Consider the following 19,778-nt stretch of genomic DNA (forward strand, 5'->3'; position numbering starts at 1 on the left):
GACCTGTTGTAGGGGACTCCAACACCATTTTAGGACACTTAAAAAAAAATAAACATATGACCTGCTTTCGAAACCCATAAGTTCCTTGTTCATTTTCAGCACATAAATGTATAGTTATTTTTGATAAAATCTGAGAGCTTTCTGATGCTGCATAGACAGAACCCAACGGACACGTTCAAGGCGTTCAAGATAGTAAGGGCATCAGTAAAATAGCCCATGTGAGATCAGTGGTTCAGCCATAATGTTATGAAGCTGCGAGAATACTTTTTGTGCACAAAGAAAAGAAAAATAATGACTTTATTTAACACTTTCTTTTCTTCCATGTCAGTCTTCATCGCAACAGTTTTTTGTAATTTTTTATTTTTTTTTTACTTGATAATAAAACAGCTTTTGATTGACACTCTTAAAATACAGTTCAGTCAGAAATCGTCTGAGCAGAGAAGAGGAACATGTGCCCATGGCCAGTTCCCGCTGTTTGTTTTGTGTGTGTATGTGTGAGGTGGTTTACCCACAGTACTGGTTGACTTTAACTGGCCTGTGTTGAATGTGTTGCCTAATTGTAGTTCTGACCCACTGGATGGGTTTGTCTCTGAATCCTGTAGTCTGATATCAGTGCAGTTACACGGGACCTTTGAGTCAGTGGTGCGGCGTTGATTCCACCGTCTGTCACGCCAGACACGTCTCGAAAACAAAGCCCTCCAGACATCTAGTTGCGACATGAAACCTCCTTTTTCCATTTAAGGAAGATGTATATGTCATACATGCACAGACACACTAGTGCTTGACACAACATAGTTTCTTAAACACTCTGGGAGACATGTGGATGAAAAGTTGTAATTTGCCTATTCATCTAGTAGATTTTTACTTCCCCCCCAAATTTTCATGAATAAATGTTTGTTATACATACAGTAGGTTGACTGAACATGAAATTTAACTGCTCATTTCTGTGTGTGTGTTTTTTGTTTGTGTGTGTGTGTGTGTGTGTGTTGTGTGTGTTGTCACTTCTGTGAGTATACATGAGATCAGGTTTAACTGCAGGGCAGAGGAGTGTTCTGGATTTGTGGATGTACTTGTAGGCAACTTAGGAGCAGAATCACATGTTTCCCATGACACTGCCTCTGCTAGAGGACTTACAGGGTCACTGAGGTCACTGACGCCTTACTGTGACCCTTAGAATCTGAACTTGACACTTTAAATGACTCCAGTCATGCTTGGATGAACTGGACACATCAGCTTCGTCAACCTAGTGAACTGCCTAGCATCCTAAAGGTCAACTCCATAAGTCACTGTTTTGAAACACTCTATATAGTTAAATAACAGTCATCATACAAAGCACACAGGAGACTAAACATTGATTTTAATTTAACCAGCAATGTGATATACATGAAAGACACATTTGTCTAAAAAATACATTTATTTAATAACTTTTAATTGACGCTGCTCAGTAGTTGTTTATTTATTTATTTGTACATATTTTTCATTAAGCTTGTCGCAGTGCATTCTGGGATTGTGTTTTGTGATGCTGCCTGAGAATTTGGCCAAAACAAGATTTCTTAGGAGGCAGCACAATTAAGTTATCTTTTTTTTGGAAACTCCTAACTGATGGGCCTGTGATCCCTAAACATGCTCCTTCTGTAGACACATTATGTTTTGAAATAAATCAATCAACTCTTAACATTTCCATTAGAGCTTCTGTATGAATCATCCGTCACACATGGTGATCATCATATGAATGTAGCATTGTTTAGTCGTTTCCGTTTGGTTGCAGTGTAATATGACTGTTGTGAAAGTGTTTTGGGGAACTGATGTGGGACAGAGTACTTTTGGCAAAAATTTAAGCACTATAGAGGTTTTGTGGAGGGATCTGGTCTGGTCTCTTATGAATGCTGTGGTTTGGGGAACAGGCTGATGTTTTTGTCATAGAGGCCAGGGGAATTTGTGGAAGAGAGAATCGTGCTGACCCTCGGCAGTTTAGCTCTAGTTCAGGCTTGTCCGTTTCTCTCACGGCCCTACAACAGAGCTGGCCCTCCGGGGTCTCTGTTCATCTGCATTAGAGAGACTGTAAACCTCACATGCACGAACAAGTACACACGCACACATGTTCTTAAAGTCTCCCAAAGCCACACCCTTGCATGGCCTGTTTATTAGTCGCTCTGGGGAAGCTTACCGAGGTGTAGTGTCCTGATTTAGCCGGTTAAATGAGGCCGGAGCCCCATAGGGACGTGTCTGCAGTAGACTGAAACACGGACACACATACTTGTCAAAACTGAATGTGCTACGATGCAGTCAATGTGTAGCACCCATGATAGAGATATACATAGATGGATAGTGATTTAAAGATAGACAGAAGTGAAGACAGATAGATAGATAGATAGATGTCTGTCTATCTGTCTATCTGTCTATCTATCATCACTTCCATGTAGTATGTCTATCTATAAATCACCTATAAATCATCTATAACTACTGTCTATCTATCCATCAACAACCCACTTTATGTATCTATAACTTCTCTCTATCTATCTATAACAATTTCTCTCTATATATACACTTCTGTCCATCTATCTATCTATCTATCTATCTATCTATCTATCTATCATCTATAGATATAGACAGAAGTTATAGATACATAAAAGTGGGTTATTGGTGGATCGATAGATGGATAGATAGATACATAGATGGATAGATAGATAGATAGAAGTGTGTATATATATATAGAGAAATGGTTATAGACAGATAGACACAAGAAGTTATAGATACATAACAGTGGGTTGTAGATAGATAGATAGATAGATAGATAGTAGTTATATATGATTTATAGGTGATTTATACATAGACATACTACATGGAAGTGAAGATTATACATACATAACAGTGGGTTGTTGATAGATAGATAGACGTATATATAGAGAGAAATGGTTGTGGATAGATATAGAAAGAAGTTATAGATACATAAAAGTGGGTTCTTGATGGATAGATAGTAGTAGTATTTATAGGTGATTTATAGATAGACGTACTACATGGAAGTGATGATAGATAGATAGATAGAAGTGTATATATAGAGAGAAATGGTTATAGATAGATATAGACACAAGAAGTTATAGATGCATAACAGTGGGTTGTTGATATAGATAGACAGATGAGAGATAGAAGTGTGTATATATATAGAGAGATGGCTATAGATAGATATAGAGAGAAGTTATAGATACATAAAAGTGGGTTATTGATGGATAGATAGATAGTAGTTATAGATGGTTTATAGGTGATTTATAGATAGACATACTACGTGGAAGTGATGATTGATAGATCGATCGATCGATAGAGAGATAGATAGAAGTGTATATATAGAGAGAAATGGTTATAGATATAGACAGAAGAAGTTATAGATATATAAAAGTGGGTTATTGATAGATAGATTGCAAAATATTAGTATCTTCCAGTTGAAATTCTGTGGTATTGTTTTACTTTTTTTTTTTTTTGACCGATACACCACACAGTCTTAGCCTGCCCTCCCATTGGTAGCTGCTTCGCATTGAATGAATTCAAAACGAATGACTCGTGGTTGCTTTGTCACTGCAGATCGCAGGCAGAGTGAACGCCCATGTAGTGCGGTGACTCAGTTTTGTATCCTGTGTTTGATTTACAGTGGATATTCCTCCGTCTATGACGTGTTCATATCTCAGCGTTTTCTATCAGAGAATGAATCATACCATTCACACAGTCGCAAATTATTGTTTTAGAACATTCAGTGGAAAATGCTCCCCCAACTTTCTGTTTATTTAGAGGATTAGTGGCTAAATTCACACATCGTTTAAATAGCTAACATTCCCCTGGAACTAACGCAGGCTTGTTGGGTTGTTTCATTGTTACTGGGACTCTAGAGCTTTTATTGAGCCATTGATGGCCGTTGAACTGTCTCAGTGTGTAAATATTGAAAGCAGAAACACATCTGCGAGCACTTCAGTGATGGAGAGTGTCAGTCTGCTGAATGCTATAGTGACACGACTCTTTAAACAGTGTGCTTTACAAACCAGCAGATCTCAAAGGTCAGTGTGATTATTGATTTGTTTGGTGCTCTTACCGTGATGGATCTCGCTTGTTTGACTGAAGATGGATGTGTGTCTTCCATTTAGCCTGTGTCTGTTTCTTTTAACTGTAGTACAGGAATGATCGTCACTCTCATCCTCTACTGAAGTTTAATCAGCCTGATAGTCTAATAGTCACATAGCCTAATTGTCATTAGAGCTAATGGTCTCTAATTATGTGAAACAACAAACTGCAGTTCAGACAATCAGCTTTTTCTTTCCGACTCTGATTGTAATCATAAAGTGACTGTATCAGGATGTGGCCCTGTAGTGTAGCAGTACTGACTGTGCTGTACTAAAAGGGGTCACCTAAAAATGAGAACTGTCATTAAGTACTCACCTTCATGTTGTTCCAAACCTGCAAGACAACACCAATTAAGATATATATTTTTTTTAATCCAAGAGTTTTCTTACCCTGCATAGACCGCAATGCAACTACCACGTTCAAAGCCCAAAAACATAGTAAGGACATCAGTAAAGTAGTCCATGTGACATCATTGGTTCAATCTTAATTTTACGACACTACAACAATACTTTCTTTGTGCACAAAGAAAACAAAATTAACTTTATTCACCAATTTCCTCTCTACTGTATAGATAATAATGATTAATTACAATAATGACTATTATATAATATTTAATATTATACAAAATTATGACATTTTATAATTTTCTTTACTTATTTTTGTAGTAATAACGACATTTCTACTACTGATATGTATATATTAATACTATATATACTACGATAATATGCTGTATAATAATAATAATAATAGTAATAATAATAATAGAGTAAATATGAGTCATTAATATTTAATATTTTTGAACAGTAAGATTTTTAATGTTTTTTTTTATTTATTTCTTTAAAGAAGTCTCTTCTGCTCACCAAGCCTGCATTTATTTGTCCAAAGAACAGCAAAAACAGTAAAATTTTAAAATACTTTTACTATTTAAAATAACTTTTTTTATTATAGTATATTTTAAAATGTAATTTATTCCTGTGATTTCAAAGCTGAATTTTTAGCATCATTACTCCACTCACATGATCTTTCAGAAAATCTTTCTAATATTCTGATTTGCTGCCCAAAAATCATTTATTATTATTATTATTATTATTATTATTATTATTATTATTATTATGTTGAATACAGCTGAGTAGAAATTTTCAGGAGTTTTATCTAATATTTAATATTTATTATATTTATCTGAAATAGAATCATTTTTAACATTTATAAATGTCGTTATCATCATTTTTGATCAATTTAAAGCATCCTTGCTAAATTAAAAGTATTAATTCCTGTAATATCTTTTCCCTAAAAACAAAATTATACTGACTCCAAGCTTTTAAATAGTATATTGTATGTTACAAAAGCCTTTTATTTCAGATAAACACTGAGACTTCTATGAAAAAACATTACAAATCGTACTGTTCAAAAGCAATATATATATATATATTATATATATATACTATGATAATTAATATAAAGTCCATAAGATAGTGCAGTGTTTAAATTTAGATTTAAAAATTCAGTGAATGAAAGTGTTACAAGGTTCATAAACAATGCCTTTTAATAGAAGAGCATTCTTTATTGTATCTTTTAATATTATAAGAATTATCATAACTATATAGCACATGATTATTATTTTAAGTATGTAGCACATAATCATAGTATATAGTATTAATATACACACAAAACAGTAATAATAATTTTTATATTTGAATATTTTTGAGACGTCTACTTTGAATACGTTTAGATGGCTACATTTCTTATAAAAAAAACTGTAGGCAGTTTAACATCTCAGCCAAAAGCACAGGCCCCAAACATGCTAGAACTGCCTTAGGCTGTTGGTCACCTCATTTTCATTCTTTGTAGTGTCTTCTAAAAATACTGTCTTTATGTGTACTGTCTTGAAAAGAGACTAACTATATTAAAACCTAGCGAGCTACCTACATAGATGGCAAACAAACCTATGAGGCCAAACATTTTTTGGAGACAACTGGTGTAACTTTCCCTCTGTTTTGGGAAATAACTAATTGTCATTGCTTGAGGTTTTCTTTGTTTTGTAGTCAGAATCCAATCTGTTTGTCCATCAGTGCTCTGTGCCGCCCACGCAGAGCTTTTTTCACCCCGCAAGCTACAGACCAGACTGTCGCCCATACATGCAGAACCGGAAATCACCCACTACAATCAGCACCTTGTTTTGATTGTCTCCCTCATGTGATCACAGACTGCAGTGTTCTGCATCACAACACTACATGTGAGGGCGAAATTTACGGTATGGCCCTGCTGCCATCCTGCTTCTTACTTCATTCAGATCATCTCTTTGAACTGCAGACACACAAACAGAATTAGGATTGATTGATTCCCAGCACCGCCGCACTCATTTTACCTTTAAGTGCTATAGACTTCTCGATATCCACACTGTTGAGTAGAGTGGTTTGAAATGAGACGCGGCAAGCGGGTGGTTTGCATGTGGTGTGAGAGTGGTGGTGAAGGTGGTTGTAAGAGCTGACAGAAAGTGATATCAGCATCAGACAATCTGTCTTGCACCTGCCTAAAAAGTCGCTTCTTGTAGTTAGTTGTGCAAATGGCCATTGCACAACACTGTGTTCTTGCTGCGTGCAAAAAGAAAGCTGAAATTTAAGTAGATGAGTTAAGTTAAAGTTAAAACAAACTTTGAGTTGGCTTGAGAAAGCCTAGCTTGAAAGTTTGAAGCAGTTGTAAAAGTATTAAAGTTGGTGATGCTATCAGGATGTAGCATATTGCATATTGCTTGTATGATTAGCTTGTTGCTTGCATTTTTATATGCTGATTACAATGTTTTTCGCATGATTAGGAAGTTAATAGCATTATTCTAGCATGATTAGCAAGCTACTAGCATGTTATTAGCATAATTAGCAAGTTAATAGCATGTTTGTAGCCTGACTAGCATGTTGCTAGCATGTTTTTAGCATGATTAACATGTTGCTAGCATGTTTCTAACGTGGTAAGCATGTTTCAAGCATGAATAACATTTTACTAGCATGTTAATAGCATGTTTCTAGCATGAACATGTTGTTAGCATAATTATCAAGTTACTTGCATGATAAGCAAGTTACTAGCATGTTGCTAGCATGATTAGCAAGTTACTAGAATGTTGTTAGCGTGATTAGCAAGTTACTAGCATGTTGTTAACTGTTATTAACATGTTATTATTTGTTGTTAATGTGATTAACATGTTGCTAGCATGTTTTTTAGCATGATTAGCATGTTATTAACATTATTAGCAAGTTACTAGCATGTTGCTAGCATGATTAGCAAGTTACTAGCTTGTTGTTAGTATGTTTCTAGCATGGTTAGCATATTACTAGTATGTTGTTAGCATGCTTAGCATTTTGCTAGCACGTTTCTAACATGATTAGAATATTATTGGCATGTTGTTTGCATGATTAGCATGTTGTTAGCATGTTACTAGCATGTTGCTAGCATAATTAACTTGTTTCTTGTATGATTAACATGTTTAAATCAGCTAAAACCAGTTGATTCAGTAAAAACCAGCTGAAACCAGCCTAAGCTGGTTATCTAGTTTTAGCTAGTTTAAGCTGAAAATAGCTGGTTTAACCTTGGCTGGTCTCCCAGCCTTCCAGACTTCCCAGCTTGGCTAAGCTAAGACCAGTCTGACCAGCTAAAAAGTGGCCAAAACCACTTTAAACCACTTTAAACCACTTTAAGACCAGCCTGGGAGACAAGCCAAAGCAGTTGACTTAGGCTGTTTTTTAAGTAGAGAGTTGGTAAGCTTTACTATAGCAGTAAACAGCTTCAATGCACCATCGGTCTCTTTTCCACCCCCTCATTTTAGGTGGTTTTGATAGTCTGGTTTTCGAAAAACGTAAGCCAGTCCCAAAGTTGTATTTGACCAACAGTATTTGTTTGCACTGTAAAATCAAAGCTAAATGATTGGGAAAATAGTGGAAGCTGGCAACCTGTTTGCTCAAAACACCCTCATATGGACTTGCATATGTGCACTGACAAATAACGACCTTGATAGTTCTGCGAATTTAAAAAAGAAGCAGGTCTCTCACTGAACCCCACACCATATGGATGAAATATGGATTTAAAGTGTGCCGAGTATGTGTGCACGTGGGTGTTCGCATATCCGTGTGTAATTCCACACATTCCATCTGCCCAGTCGGGCTCTTTAAGTCTGTTAATATCTTCACTGGCTCATCACATTGTCTTATTAACAGCTGATTCTTTTGGACTGACCCCTGCACCCTGTGACATGCATCAGCAGCTAAATTTGGCCCAATTGTGGTCACAGTCAAATATGCAGCAGTGTTCTCGCCTTCAGGACGCTTCTTCTTCTCCTTCTTCTTCTACTTCTTCTGGCAGTGTTTTTATGAGTAACACTGAACGGCTGTTAAGCAGCTTTTGTGAGGGTGTTTATAAAGACTCCTCTTAAATCAGTTGAACTGTATACAGAGCCTTGATAAGTGTTTTCAGGGTAGGGAACAGTCGTTTAGGGTTTCTTTTATTGGGGAGACCTGTTTGCTTCAGTGAATCAGTTCACAGATTTGTCGAGTCATCACTGAGAAGTGTTGCTGAACATCTCTGTTGTAAAATACATAAAACTTGCTGTCTATCCTGATGTTTTCAATTATATTATGTAGATTGCCTCAAGTATGTTTATGGTTCCAGCATGTTGTTCTCTTGACAGTTTTACTACTCGACTTCTTCTTCCTTTAAGAGTGTTCACACTGACAGCAATTAAATCAGTGGAGGTCTATACTGAATATATCTCACGATAAAAAAAAAAAATACAGTCGCAATTTCAGTTAGATGCAGTTTGATTAATTGAATCATCTAAAATTCCATTGTGAATCAAATCAAAGTGAATCTGTGAATCCTGAATCAAATCATCTTTTTAAATGTCCCATTGGTAGTCCTGATGGACATGAAGTTAAACTGCTCAACATTGTTGAATTCCCAATAGACAATGTTGTTTATCATGCTCAAATTTTGCTAAAAATGAACAACTTCAGTGCCTTTTTGGAGTAAAGTTTTAATTTTAAAGTTTAGTTTTGATTTTATCAGCCATTTTTTCATTTAATCTTAGGCTACGTTTACACTGGTGTGTTTTCGTTTTAAAAGCATAACTTTTGCTACGGTTACACCTGCCGTTTACACTACTCCAGCGTTTTTGACCCTCGAAAACTGAGGCTTGCGAAAACACCACAGACCCCGTTTTAGTTTGAAAATTCCAGGATTGCTTTTCAGTGTAAATGGACCAAAACAGAGACTTTTGAAAACGATGGCTTGGCTGCCCACATTCGCTTTGATTGTTGTCATTTGAGAAATTTATTTTTACATTTCAGGTATTGCATGTTTACCAAGAAGCACACATCAATAGAATGTTGACTTATTCGCATGGTTAATTTAACCTCATCTAGTGTACTGATTTATTATAGGCCATTTAATATATTAATTAATATCAAACACTTGTGAAAAGTCAATATGAAAACTGGTAAAACAAGCAAAACATTTTATAACTTACAACCAAATTGCAGCAATGTTACAGCAGTTGGGATTTGTGGATTTGCACTCTTGATATCTGGCAACCACACACATGAAAGTTTGCTTGTCAACAAACATTTTTCATCATAATTTTTGTTAACGAAATGAACATTAGTTAAACAAAATTCAAATTTGAATTTAAAAGTTGACAAGTCAGTCAGATATCACTTGAAAATTGAAATCATTGAAAAAAATAATTTACATATGTATATAATGTATAATTTACTTTTCATTCAGTTTTCAATTTTCATTAAGAAATTGTTTGTAGAACTGACAAATAATTACAAACAAATGGTAAATGACACTTTCATTTAAGCCGAACATCTCACACTGAGATCAATAAAACTGCAGCTTGCTTGTTTGTCAGTGTTTCAGATCATTGTTGGTGCTTCTGCAGTGCAGAGGAAGCGTGTGTGCACACATGGTTGCAAGATTTAAAAAATTAAGCAAAACACTGGCCAGATAATGAATCCTTTTAACAGAGAAGCTCTGATTTGGGGATTTGCACTTTTGTTGTCTGGCAACCCCAAACATCAAAGTTTGTGTAGTAGAGGTGTGTACAGCCACAGATCTCATCATCATCTTGTTTAAGTCATGGGAAAAACAAACATTGTCAACTTGAAATGTTAAGTTGTACTAAGTAATATTTGAGTTGATTCAACTGTGTTACAGCCGGGTAACACAGATGTTTTTTTGTTTAGTCAACTCAAATATCTAAGTTGTCACTTATTACAACTTAACATTTCAGGTTGACTTAACTTATTTGAGTTGACTGAACTTGAAATTTTAAGGCAGCAGGGTAACAAATTATTTTAAGTTTACTCAACAAATAGTTTTTTGTTTGTTTTTTGGTTTTAAGATTTATCGTAGGGATTTCGTAGGGCCCTAGGCGTTGCTGTCTCTGTGTACTAGAAGCTTCTGTCACCAAAACAAATTCCTTGTATGTGCAAACACACTTGCCAGTTAAGCTCTCTGATTGTGACATTTTGAAGTAAAAAGACTGAAACGGTATTTTCCTTGTATAATGTAGTGCAACAATCTTTGTAGTTTGGACTTCCTAACCCTCACCCAGCTTTGTTTATTAGTTGGTGTATGAGTTAAACAAGGACGTCACCTCAGCAACTGATTAACTGTTGTGGAATGAGAGCCGTTAGCTGATGGGAATTTTGTTTAGCATGGGCTAGATTATGAAAAATCATCAGGCAAGTTATTTATATTCCTGTCTTTCTCAGGGCCTTGGCCTCATTTTAGAGACCGCAGAAGCCTGAAGCCTAGCAACCCGCAGAAAAAAAACACAGCACTCCTGTGGTGGGGTATTCAGCACCCTCTTAGTTGGGCTCTTTGTTTTTGCCCTCACTTTCTTGTGTGTGTGTGTGGATGTGTGTTCTCATTGCACTTCCTCTCTTGTGCTCATGGGTTTTTCCAGTCACCCTGGGGCCCAATGGAGCAGGAAGCCCCACAAGCTTATCATTTCCTCTGCTACTGGCTCTGCCTGAGCCGCGTGTATGGTAAACACACTCACACACAGATCCTGACAGGCTTGCAGGGTGAATCCAAGCGCTGACACACTGACACAGATAACAGCGTGGACGTTAAACAGGTATTTGTAGAAACACGCACATCGGGGGCCATCATGGTGTGCATGTGTGTCCGTTCAGTGTGAAGTCTGTGTTTTGAGTCCTGAAGGGAACTGGCTAGCGATCCCATTTGGCTACCATTGCCTTTCTGTTAGCCAGTTGGCCTCAGTCATCATCCAATCAGCACATTCCTCCCCATGAATACACTGAGACCACTTTTGGCAGGCCACGCTGGGTGGGGTAATGTTCATATCCTGTGCGCTGACCCTTACACACACACTTGTATGAGACATCACAGCCGTCACAATAGACCAAAGTTTTTTTTTTCTGAAGTTTGTCAGCCAGTCGGTTACAGTCAGGCGTGCTGAAATAGACAGGTACGTGTAGACGAACAGATGAAAGGAAGTGAGAAAGCGAGGGAAAGAATAGCTCTTTAGACGAAAGCGAGTGGGCACAAAGCTCCCTCAGTGCTGCAGTGGCACTGCCAGTTTGTGCGGACCTGTTGTTGTGCGAACACAGACCCTGCTCTGTGTGCGTGACCCAGCTGCCCTCCCAGCATTACATCAGTCTCCCACATCACACACACACACAATGAGACTCCAGTCAGCCATCCCTCCATATGCCCAGCACGCTGCCCGCATGCAAAAAGCAGCTTTACGCTCTCACACGTGTGTGTGGTGTTTTTAGCTGAGCTCTTTATTAGTGCGGTTTGCTAAGACAAGCAACTCTACTGCTGTCGCTAATACTTAGGGAAGGGATTTGAGCACATTCCTAAGCATAAGTATTAAAGGGCACCTATTATGCCCCTTCTTACAAGATGTAATATTGGTCTTGGGTGTCCCCAGAATGTGTCTGTGAAGTTTCAGCTCAAAATACCACACAGAACATTTAATATAACATGTGGAAAATGTCATTTTTAGGGCATGCCTAAAAAAAAGAGAGCTGTTTTGGTGTGTATGACTTTAAATGCAAATGAACTGCATATTCCTGCCTGCTCTACAGAAGAGGACGTAGCATATACATCCCTGCTTTTAACTTCAGCTCCAACCCTAATAAAAACTAACCTGCCTGTGGCTTTCTTGTAACCCTTCAGACCTTGATTAGCTTATTCAGGTGTGTTTGATTAGGGTTGAAGCAAAACTCTGCAGAGCTGTAGCTCTCCAGGACCGGCGTTCACCACTCCTGCAATAAACAGTCGGTAGAAGCAACATATGAGAGAGAATCAAGATTCTGAGAGCTAGCGCTGTTACGATAAATCGATGCATCGTGATTCATGAATCGATTCTGAATGCATTTCAGTTTTCTCTGGAATCAATTAGAAATTAGGTTTTAACAGCAGATGGCACTCTAATCTAGTTTTTAGCCACACACTCAACCTTTTAGAACTTTATAAATGATTATTTTAGTTTCAAGTGTGTGTAAAGAACAGGAAGGAAGCAGAGAACGGCTGTTTTTAAGCATGCGGTGCCATCTGGTGTTAAAAACTAAGCTCAGAATCGATTGCAGAGAGAATCGGGATTCATTTGGGAAATCTTAGAATCAATGCTGAATCATTTCTCGTTTCGCAGTACATTGATTTATTTTCCCAGCCCTACTGAGAGAGAGAGAGAACCGGTGTTCAGCTGTATATACGGGAGGCCAAACACACTGAAAGCGCCAGTATCTGGCGGCAAATCCCTTGTCTAAATAAGTGATTAAATGAATCATTCATTCAAATGATTCACTTAAAGTGGCTGATTCATTTGGAAATGAAGCAAGTGACCATCCTTATGAATAGATCATGATTTTTTTTTAAAACTGAATGAAATGGCACAATGTTACAGAGCTTGACCGTGTAGGGCGGACGTGTTTGCTAGAGCTACTGAATGGACAGCGTGGGGTGAGCTAATCTCACTGAACAATTAAAATACTTCTATACGTACGTACACAAATATGATTAAAAGGTTAGTTATGCACTATAATGACATGACATTCACAAAGCAGTCTGGAGTGAAATGATTTGCGCAGGCGAACGTATTTAGGTAGAATAAAAAGCAATTTATCTAATAAGGCAATACAGTGATCTGTCCCAACACATTAAAGAGACACAAAATGGTATTTATTGTTTGAATTTCCTAAAAAATGACAACATTTTAAAACCTAAACCTTGTTTTATACCAGAAGGTAACCTGCTTTGTCTTGTCTGTCGGTGTGTTGTCAGTTTCCTCTTTGCTCTGCAATGTATTTTTTTTCCTGTGGGAGAACATGTGTAGTGTAAGAGCGGAATTGTTTGTCAGACACAGCAACAGTAACTAAGGAGGGTGGGTTTTAATTAAATCATTCATTCAAACGATTCACTTAAAGTGGCTGATTCATTTAAAAACAAAACAAGTGACCATTTTTGTGAATATATTATTGAATTATTAACTCGAGATTAATTTGAAAAACGGAACAAAACACTGCAGTGTTCCTCTGAGACGCACAAATGTTCTGCTTCGGCTTTGGTGGGAACTATAGACCAATTCGGTGTTTGCAAACAGTCCTGATGCTTCTTTTGGTGGGCAGAGCCTGTCTGGTGGCAGAAAATGACGATTTTCAAGTAGCAGTCTATGGAAGCCATGGAATAAAAGAATAAATAAAGAGAAATATGAGTTTATATTTGAAATTCTGACTTTATTCTCTCAATTCCAAGATTTGTCACTCTAGCTTTTCTCCTCGGCTCAGCTTTTTCCCCTTAGAACTGACAAACTCACTATTGTGGAGTTAAATTGAGTCCGAACTAGGATGTATAAACTTGCATTTGTGAGAAAAAAAGTCAGAATTGTGAGATAAATTAGGTAAATGTTATGTAAAATGTTATAGGTTTATAGTATTTCATGCTGTAACTGTAGGACTAACACAGTATGTCCCCTATTAACTGCATATGTGAATATTATGTAGACAAATTGTTTAAATCAAATGTGTGCTTTAAAAATAGAGTAATCATAGGAGGTTTCATCCATAGTCTGTTCATTTAAAGATCTGCGATTAGCTTCAAATGTCATCTTGGACGACAGCATTCTATAAAAATGATTTGCATTCCAATTCTGACATCCAAAGGCACAACAATCTTTTTTTTTCTATTATTCCATTGATTTTATCCCTCCACTTGTTACCAGTGTTTTTCTGTCACCACAATGCGGGCACAGCTGCAAGTAACGTAACTGTGACGTCTACTCCAAATTGGTCTATTTACAGACACTATTGTGTCTAAAACATAACTCGCTCAATATTAACTGCTTGTACACTGATATTTGGGAAAACAGCATTCTTGCTTATGCAATGTTGTTGAACTATAATCATATCTTACAAATATAAGCAAAAACCCATACATGGATATATTTTTGCTTTCATCACGTTTATTATTGGGGTGTTTTAAAGGAGAACTCCACTTCCAGAACAACAATTTACAAATAATTTACTCACCCCCTTGTCATCCAAGATGTTTATGTCTTTCTTTCTTCAGTCGTAAAGAAATTATGTTTGTGGAGGAAAACATTTCACCATTTTTCTTCATATAATGGACTTCTGTGGTGCCCAGATTTTGAACTTCCAAAATACAGTTTAAATGCGGCTTCAAACGATCCCAAATGCGGTTGTAAACAATCCCAGCCGAGAAAGAAGGGTCTTATGTAGCGTAACGATCGGTTATTTTAATAAACAGAATACAATTTATATACTTCTTAATGCCAAACGCTCGTTTTGTCTTACTTTGCATGGACTGTTTTTGTTCTGGTTCGTGACAGTCAGGGTATGTCGAAAAACTCCTATCTCATGTTCTCCCTCAACTTCGAAATCGCCCTATATCACTGTTTATATATTATATATCGAGTTTTCAACAGACCCTAACTGTCTTGAGTCAGAATACACAGAGCTCATGGAGAGAAAGGCAAGACGAGCGTTTGAGATTAAAAAGTATTTAAATTGTATTTTTTTTTTAATGAAAATAACTGATTGTTTCTCTAGATAAGACCCTTCTTCCTCAGCTGGGATCGTTTACAACCGCATTTGAGATCGTTTGATTTTAACTGCATTTAAACTGCATTTCAGAAGCTCAAAATCAGGGCACCATACCAGTCCATTATACGGAGAAAAATGCAGAAATGTTTTCCTCAAAAAACAATTTCTTCACGACTGAAGACAGACAGACCTGAACATCTTGGATGACAAGGGGGTGAGTGCATTATATGTGAATCTTTGTTTTGGAAGTGGACTTCCTCTTTTAACTATATTCTAATAGGCTTCATTACACAGTAAATGCGTTGCACTCTCAAGATGTGTTTTTTTCATATACTCAACAATGTCAGCTTGCATTTTGTTAAAACAACAATTACGATATTATCATACACGATAAATATCGCACACACCTAATCATAGCAACACCTTGGCAACTGTCCAGAACACTTTATTAACACCATAACAACAACCTGGCAGCTCTCCAAAACACTATATTAACAGCACAATAACCAAGCAACTATGCAACGCCCTGGCAACCTCCCACAATGCCCTAACATTTTGTATGACTGAGCAGCAAACGCATACTAATACTCATTTATACTCATGTTAATAGTTTGTTCTGCTGTGGTAGGTTTTGAATATGTGTGTGTTTGTGTGTGTTTGTGTGTGTTTGTGTGTGTTTGTGTGTGTTTGTGTGTGTTTGTGTGTGTTTGTGTGTGTGTGTGTGTGTGAGAGTGTGTTGCACACTGAGCAGAGGGGGCAGGAAAAGGCTGTTGTGTTTCTAGGCCACATTCTTAAGCAGAGAGAGTAACCAGGCATGAAGTCTGCACTCAATGCGGCCCGTCCCTTCTCATACAACCACAGAAAGAGCCATCTCTCTCTCTCTTTCTGTCTTTGTGCCTCCCTGTTTTCTCTCTTCTGCTTGCTTTCTTCTTTTTCTTCCCTCTCATAGCTGAACTGGCCCACTTGGCCCCTCTGACCTGCCTCCATTTCACTTCCTTTGTCTGTGAAGTTCATGTGACATGCTGCATGTTGATTTTTCAGCATAAACACCATTGTGTGTTATCTTATCACCTGAAGCTGACAGCTGTCTCTTAGACAAACCAAATCTGGTTTAGAGAAGTACCAGGAGCCTTGTCGTATCCTTTGGGGAAAAACGACAGTCGTCAGCAGATCTGTCACTCCTGGTTCTTTTTAGCCCGATATGGCTGCGTAACGCGTTGCCTCAGACTCGCCACAGGCCACGAGGTGTGAATCTCATCCAGCCGTGTGTCACTGGAGTTTAGGCTCTACTTGTTTGCCACAGTTTAGAGGAGACACGTGTGTGAATAAGGGTGAGAGAGGGGTGTTTTGTGTGAGTTCGAGGCTTTTAGCGTGGACTTTAACCACTCTGATGGTAGTAGGCCAAAAACTACTTTAAGAGAAATGAGAAAATGCACAGGATGAAGGTGGATCCATGTGATCTTGACTCACGTGGCCGTCTCTTCTGTTTTTTTGCTTGTTCTGTTTGTTTTTCCTTAATTTTACGGAACCGTTAGCCCGCAAATTAACGTTCCATCATTATTTACTCACTCGCGTGTTGTTTCAAACCTTTTGACTTTCCTCTTTTCCTCTGTGGGACACATAAGAAGAAATGTTTTAAATGTACTGGCCACTGTTTACCTTACAATGAAAGTGAATGGTATCTGGGCTGCCAAGCTTTAAAATAACGCAAAACATTTTAGAAAAGCAGTCAATATTATTATGTTCCAGGTTTTCTGAAGTTGGTAGCTTTATGTGAGGAACAGCCTGAAAGTCATGCTGTCTACATTCACATCCATTCAAATTTGGTGGCTTTATGTGATTGCTTGATCAATTATGAAGCAACAAGTTTGAATAAATCTGTAAATGGAAATGAGATCTGACAGGAATGGAAGTCTATAATGATTTTTGTTTTCATGTAACTTTAGAAGATTTAAAATATAGCATATAGTCTCATGGAGTGTTGTTATTGTTAATAATTAGAACTACTTTTTTTTTTTGTTGAAATTGAACTAAAGCTAAAATAAAATAAATATTATGTAACCCTGGACCACAAAACAAGTCATAAATAGCAAGTGTATTTTTGTAGCAATAGCGAACAATACATTGTAAGGAGCAGAATTATCGATTTTTATTGTGTGCCAAAAATCATTAGGATATTAAGTATAAGATCATGTTCCACAAAGATATTTTGTAAATTTCCTACCATAAATATATCAAAATTTAATTTTTGATTAGTAATATGTATTGCTAAGAACTTCATTTGGACAACTTTAAAGGCCATTTTCTCAATATTTTGATTTTTTTTTTGCACACTCAGATTCCAGATTTTTAAATCGACCAAATATTGGCCTATCATAACATTAATGGAAAGCTTATTTATTCAGCTTTCAGATGATGCATAAATGTCAAAAAAAAAAAAAAAAAAAAAAAAAAAGTTGTATCTCAGCCAAATATGATCCTATACTAACAAACGACACACCAGTGGAAAGCTTATTTATTTTTACAAAAAAATGATCCTTATGACAGGTTTTGTGGTCTAGGATCAAACATGAAAAATTTTAACTTAAACGAAAGTTTGAAAAATTTTGTTGGTAACTATCTAAAAAAAATAAAAAGTTAAAAATAAAGTACTAAAATTACTAAAACCGAAATAAAGCAAAATAGAAAACAATAAAAATGACAAAAGCACATGAAGTTATAAATCTTTAAGTATATATTTAAATGAACCTAATTTAAAAATCAAAGCTAATTCAAAATTTAAATAAATACTATAATGGTAAAATAGCCTTAAAATATAAATGAAAACAACTGAAAATATAATAAAAAAAAAAAAATAATAATTAAAAATAGTACACAAACAATACATCAATGGAAAGCTTATTTATTCAGCTTTGAGATGATGTATAAATCTCAATTTCATAAAATTGACCTTTATGACTGGTTTTGTGGTCCAGGGTCACAAATATTACTTATATGGTAATATTTTGCAATTTTAGAGCTTGACAGATTGACCCTTTCTTGAGCATTTCTACTGCTGTGTTGCCAAAGACATTAAGACGCGAGTTAACCATAAGTTTGAGTAATAGTAGGGATGCTTTGCTTTAGTAATAACCACTATTATGAAATATGCTGCGAGTAACTTGTTATTGTGTGTAGTGTCTGTTCACCAGTCACAAAGGCAGAAAGCTTAGCTTATAGTTGTAGACGTGTGGCCGCATCACATCTCAAACAAAATATTTATTTATGTCTTTGTGTTTTGTTTTTACAGGTGACATCACGCAGAAAGGCTATGAAAAGAAACGAGCTAGAATTCTTGCACCGTTCGTACCACAGACCCAAAGTAAGACTCACCACACCACACTTCCTGTCTGCTAATTTTCCTCTTGTTTTTTTCTTTTGCATGCCACACAATGTCATCGTCTCACTGGTCGAGTCAATTAAACGCAATGTAGAAGTGTCACATTGCATTAATTATGTTGCTCTATTTTAACCAGTTCCATAAAACGTGCCTGAGATTTTTTTTTTTTTTTTTTTTTTTTTGGCAAATATGTTGCTCCATGCTGCACCCTAATGGTGATCCATAGAACTTCACCTGCTGCAGGCATCAATCTCTTTATTAACAGATTGCACATTAAAAATAAAATGGACACCTGAAATAGTCTTGCGGCCATTAGCAAACCATCATCTTATTTGGAAACTTTGAGTAATTCGATTCCTTTTAGATCGTGCAATCACCTATCACACCTCTCAGGGTCTTTCCTGCCTGTTAATGTCCACACACAAACACACACACACACACACACACATATAGGCTTCCTGTAAGCAGCAGCCCACTGACGGGCATGAAAGAGGAACTGAAATAGGTGAGTTCGCTATGTTGGTGGGTTTTGACAGTTCACTGACCTCATTATTGACGTCATTCTGTAGTTGCACAAACCATTAAAGAACCACTGCATATTGTTTACACAATAGTCTTACTTGAAAAATGTGGCCATATTTGTTGTCAAAGCCCCCAATATCAAATATGCCAGTGTGTCTTCAAAGGTGCCATTTTAATGCTTTGAAGTTAAAGTTCACCCCCTGTCGTTCACTTGCCCTGTCTGCATTATTACTTTGATTTCAACCCATACTGCATATATAACATAAATGTTATACCAAATATGTTTATAGCTTACTGCCATTATATTCAGCATACTCACCATTATTTACTCACCCTGTGGTCTTTACAGATGTGGATGTGAGCATCAAGTTGACCCCAGGCCTTTCTTCAGACGCTACCTCTAGCCCTAATGCCGTCCCCGTTGCCGCCCCACGGCAACATCGAGCTCACCGCAGCGGGGGAACACGAGATGACCGATACCGGTCAGGTAAGGAAAATCAATTTGCCAATGCACTACTGTTAAAAAATGTGGGGTTTTAAAAGATGTCTCTCCAAAGTTGCATTTATTTCATTAAACATACAGTAATATTGTGAAATATTATTGCAATTTAAAATATTTTTTTTCCTATTTTACTGTATTTTAAAATGCAGTATATTTGTGTGGTGACAGCTGAATTTTCAGCAGC

General features: G+C 36.8%; 1 protein-coding gene across 4 annotated transcripts in view; it reads left to right on the forward strand.

The window, feature by feature from the left end:
* Positions 1–19,778, forward strand: part of dip2ba (disco-interacting protein 2 homolog Ba) — a 62,867-nt gene that overhangs the window by 17,429 nt on the left and 25,660 nt on the right. For all 4 annotated transcript variants that reach the window (XM_051095946.1, XM_051095948.1, XM_051095947.1 and 1 more), the window contains exons 2-3: positions 18,481–18,552; positions 19,442–19,579. In XM_051095946.1, coding sequence (XP_050951903.1) covers positions 18,481–18,552; positions 19,442–19,579 — 210 coding nt within the window. The remainder of the gene's footprint in view (positions 1–18,480; positions 18,553–19,441; positions 19,580–19,778) is intronic.

The sequence above is a fragment of the Labeo rohita genome, chromosome 23, assembly GCF_022985175.1.
Source record: "Labeo rohita strain BAU-BD-2019 chromosome 23, IGBB_LRoh.1.0, whole genome shotgun sequence".
Taxonomy (NCBI): domain Eukaryota; kingdom Metazoa; phylum Chordata; class Actinopteri; order Cypriniformes; family Cyprinidae; genus Labeo; species Labeo rohita.